The sequence below is a fragment of the Alligator sinensis genome, unplaced genomic scaffold (assembly GCF_000455745.1).
Source record: "Alligator sinensis unplaced genomic scaffold, ASM45574v1 scaffold1295_1, whole genome shotgun sequence".
Lineage (NCBI taxonomy): Eukaryota > Metazoa > Chordata > Crocodylia > Alligatoridae > Alligator > Alligator sinensis.
In genome coordinates, this window is record NW_005841880.1 from 4,074,870 (window position 1) to 4,079,280 (window position 4,411).

The window sequence follows — 4,411 nt, forward strand, 5'->3', positions numbered from 1 at the left end:
AAGATAACAGCAACGGCAAAGCATGAACCTGCCCATGGTTCATTGCTTGCTCGGCATTGCAGCCCCCGAGCTACTGAGGGCTGGGGACCATGCTTTAGGTGCTTCTGCAGTATAAATATCAGTGCTGCTCAAGGAGGTTGGGATTCAGGTCCCAGCTTTCTGCAAATCTCCTTGCTTTCTCATACCTCCTTGTCAATTTGGGGCCCTCATCCTCCTAGCAATAAGCAAGGCCATTCCCATCCTCTGGAAGATGCCTTACTGAGTCTAAGCCTTCTTTTGGGGGAGAAGGGCAAATGAATGAAAAGGAGCAGGGTACCAGGGATGGCAGACAGAGGTGCTTAGATGAGCTCTGCAGCTGGCACTTGCATAAATAGAGCTCCGCTAATCCTCCAGTGAAAAGGGAAGACAGGAGGCCTCTGACTGCACTGGGTGCCCTGGCAGGGTCTTGCACACAACACCCGGAGATGCACAGTGGGTCTCTGTCCTGCAAACACAGAGGCGCTGTCGCCCGGGGACGGGGGGATTCTGCTGCAGCTGGAGAGAGGAGATGGCTCGCTGACAGGGCCCATCACCCCCGCAGCACAGGTGCCAGGACTCCCCTCCTGTTGGATCTGAGTCCCGTCTGGCAGTGCCAGCTGCCTCCAGTCTCAGCATGGAGCTGGGCCGTCGGCATTCTGCACAGGTATCTCCGGGAGAATGGAGAGAGGAGTGAGGCAAGCGCTGGACCGCTGTGGGTGTGGGCAGATGTAGCCAGGCCCTTCTCTACCTATCTTGCAGCCAAGGGGTGGGCAAGGCAGCGTCCTAGCGTGGCATGGGGTATGTAAACAGGACAAATTGGGTGGAAGTAAGAAGGGGGAGACATACAGTAAATAACTCCTGGCTTTGAAGCCTATTTATTGGGAAACAGGTTCCGTACGGAAAAGAGAGAGTCCACACTGACTGTGGCCCCTGGCATTTAGACTTGGTTTCAAACCCTGGGAACAATACAAGAGGGAGTTCTGCCCTGGCTGGCCTTTCCTCACGACAAAATCTGTGAGTCTATGAACTCCTCTGAGTGCAGTGGAGCAGACTTGCTTACACCCAGGCTGAGTCTGGCCTGCTTTGGAAGGGCCTTGATCATTAATGCATGTGCTTGCAAGGTCTCAGCTTACAGCAGGGCTTCCAAGTGAGTGGAAATTTCCTTTTTCTTCCAAAGTTGCTCAGTGACTTACCCATTGCCACCTGGGCAAATTAGAAGCTAGGGCTTACCTGATGCCCCCTCCCCTTGCACTCTGCTCTAAACGTCTCTACTGAATGCCTAATGGAGCAGGCTTATACCCGCTCAGTCAATTCACTCACTGCACATGAGGCTTTATGAGTTTAAGGGAATTTCACATGCACTCAGTACAGATAAATAGCAACAACCTGGCCTAATGGGGTGCAGTCTTTGCCAGCGAGTTTGGATTGACTTTCTTCCTTGTCCAAGGAGGAAAGGAGGGGGGGCAGCAGGAGACTTGGCTGCAGCAGGGTTAAGGGCTGCAAGTTGAGGGAAGCACGTCCAGGAGTTTCCCGCGTATAAAGAGAACGGCCTCCGTGAGTCCTGCCCTGCCTGGGCGCAGGAAGTGTAAAGGGACCAGCGGGCTGATAAGGCGCAAGCTGGAGCAAAACCATGTTGCATTTCCATTCCCTCAGTCAGGTGGCCTGAAACACATTCCTCCTTTGGGCCGGATCCCACAGCCCAGAACGGTCTCACTTCTCGCAGCCCATGGGCCCTTGACTCCAGTTACTTCACCGGGACTCCTTGTCTGAGTGCAAAGCCAGGGGAGGCAGAATTGCTCTCTGGTGGAGGCACTCTCTATCCTAGATGGGGAAAGCAGGCATCTGTCTTCCTGTTATGGCTCACTATGTCTGACGGTCTTCCTTGCCCACCCTACACTTCCCACGCTGCTACCTGCCTGCCTGTGGAGGGATGATTGTGGTTCATGATGATAGCCATACCCACAGTTTAAAAAGTGGAGCGAGACACCAATACCCAAACACTGCAGTCTGAGCAGCATTGTCTGGACCTCAGCCTAGAGCAGCCCCAGCCCCACCTTCCCTTTCTTATTTGACGATTTTGGGGAACAAATTGAATTTTCCCTAGCCTTTAGCAGAGGCTTTGCTGGAACAAACCTGGGAAAGTCCTCGTCCTGCCACTCCTCCTTCACATCCACGTTCTCCATCCGCAGCGTGGCCTCCGTGGTGCCCATGTTGCTCCTGGAGTGGTTGTGGTCACACAAAGTGTCACGTGCTGGGAGGCTTGCTCTGCAGCATGAAACACAGCAGGGCTGGTCACAAGAACCTCGACAAAGATGCCTTTACAACTACAGAATTTGGGTTCTGCCTCCCCATGTCATTCCCCAGGGCTGGGGCTTGGAGAGGGGCTGGCAGAACCACTTGGAAAATCCAGCCCCAGCCCTGGGTGGTGTCAGGGGAGGGACGGGGAGCATGAGCTTGAATGCGACTGATTAAATATACGCTCTACGTAAAATTAGCATGGAGGGACGATCCAGAAAGCTCCAGGGCAAAGTGCTCCACGGACATCAATGCTGCTGGCCAAAAAATCAGGTGAGGTTGGCAGGTAGGTGGTGAGACCACTGCAGACAACATATTCCTGCCCTTTGTGATTCTCACTTAGCCCAGCGGTTGCAAAGATCCACTGCGAATGATTGTGTTTGGTTGTGTGGCCCACAGACACACCTCTCAGTTTATCTTTGGCAATAACAACGGTGCTGGTCACAACCAAAAGGGCCAAAGGAGATGAAATACAGGTTGAAAGGCAAAAATACCAAGTTGGTCTCAGGTCTCGTGGCACCTGCTTCCATTGTACTCAGTCTCAGAGGGATGTGAATATCTTGTTTCCCAAGGAAATTGGTGCCCTCCGCACTGGGATCCAAGTAGCCTCCATGTTCAGATAGGAGGAGAGTGGTGAGTCTGGGAGGAAAGGGCTGGTCCAGCTTCACTGAGGGACCTCCAAGTGCTATCCTGGTGGAAATCATCACTGACCCTCAACTGGGTATAAAGCCACGTGCTGGGCGTGCAGAGTACCTGCATGGTGGTGGCACAAATGGACTCAGTGGGTTTGATTCTGTGCTCACTTACACCTGTTTTGCATTGGTGTAACCCCTTGACTTAATGGAAACACTTCTGATCCAGGCCAGTACAATGCCAGCACAATCAGGATCAACAGGCCTAATTCTCAGTTATGCTAAGACCACAGCTCAACAGTGTCATGGGGCCTAAAAATGAGGTGCCTATAGTTTGCTTTTGATTTAAGGCCATTTACTGGCCATTGACTGGCCATTTACACTGCCAGTCAACACGAATCAGCTCTGTTTTGTCTATTTTTAGAAACCGATGCTGTATTTCTTGCCTACCTAAAACTCCGCGTGACGCCCGAAGGAATTTGGGGCGTGCACAGATTCAGAGCCAACGTCTTCAAATGCATGCTCCTTTAAGAAGGGCCCACACACTCCTCAGTTTGCCGGATGGCACCGAACAGCCTTTTGAGATCAGAGCAAGCAGAGTCGGGCCCTGTTTCTGCTCAGCACCAGGCATAGAGTCAAGCTAAATAAATAACATCCCATATGCACGGTAGGCAGCACGTACTGGAAATGCGCACAAGCATTTACCCTGCATTCATGGTGCACAATACAGATGATCTACATGATTTGTCCAGTAACATTTTTAATGCAAAGGGCCAGACTGCAATCTCGTTGCATCAGCTCGAGACCTGAGTAACAGCCCTGGAGTGAACGGACTTTCCCCAGGCTTGCACCGGGGCCAGTGAGATCTGAATCTGGACCCAAGGTTCACATATTAGAAAGCTTTTCTTGGTAACCAGCGCCTTTATGCATCCTAAGCAGTCATGTATTTTTAAAGAGGGGGATCTGACTGATGGATTAGAGGGTGATCAATTCCTTCATCTCCCTGCATTGCTCTGAGGAGGGGAAGCTGGCTAGAAGCACTTGGTAATTTTTATATTAGTATTTATTGTGGGAGATGGGAGCTGGAGCAGCATGATGAGCTGCATAGTTAGGCATCACCATGCTGTCCTCCCCTCCCCGTGTTTGCATGATGCCTCTGAGCACGTACATCCCACCGTCTGTCTTTATCCCAGCGCCCTGCTGGTTGCAATGCTCATGAAAGCAGCAGATTTGTGCCAGGTCCTGATTTCCCAGCATGTCGGAAGGATGGATTTCTTGGAGCCCACGGAGAGCCGAAGAATGCAACCTACCCTCTCTGCTCCCTTTTTATAGCATTGTCGAGGCAAAAAAACCCCCCAAACCCCAAGAGCCAGACCTGATGCTGATAAAATAAACCTTTCCCCAACAGTATGGAGGGCGTTCTGTACTCACCGTTCGCCCGTCTGTTCTCTCTACTGAGGAACAAA

General features: G+C 51.8%; 1 protein-coding gene across 1 annotated transcript in view; it reads right to left on the reverse strand.

Moving 5' to 3' along the window:
* Positions 1 to 2,228, reverse strand: part of ATCAY (ATCAY, caytaxin) — a 39,456-nt gene extending 37,228 nt beyond the window's left edge. Inside the window, exon 1 of the mRNA XM_006017599.2 lies at positions 2,152 to 2,228. Within this exon, the coding sequence (XP_006017661.2) occupies positions 2,152 to 2,228 (77 nt within the window). The remainder of the gene's footprint in view (positions 1 to 2,151) is intronic.
* Between the last annotated feature and the right edge of the window lie 2,183 nt (positions 2,229 to 4,411).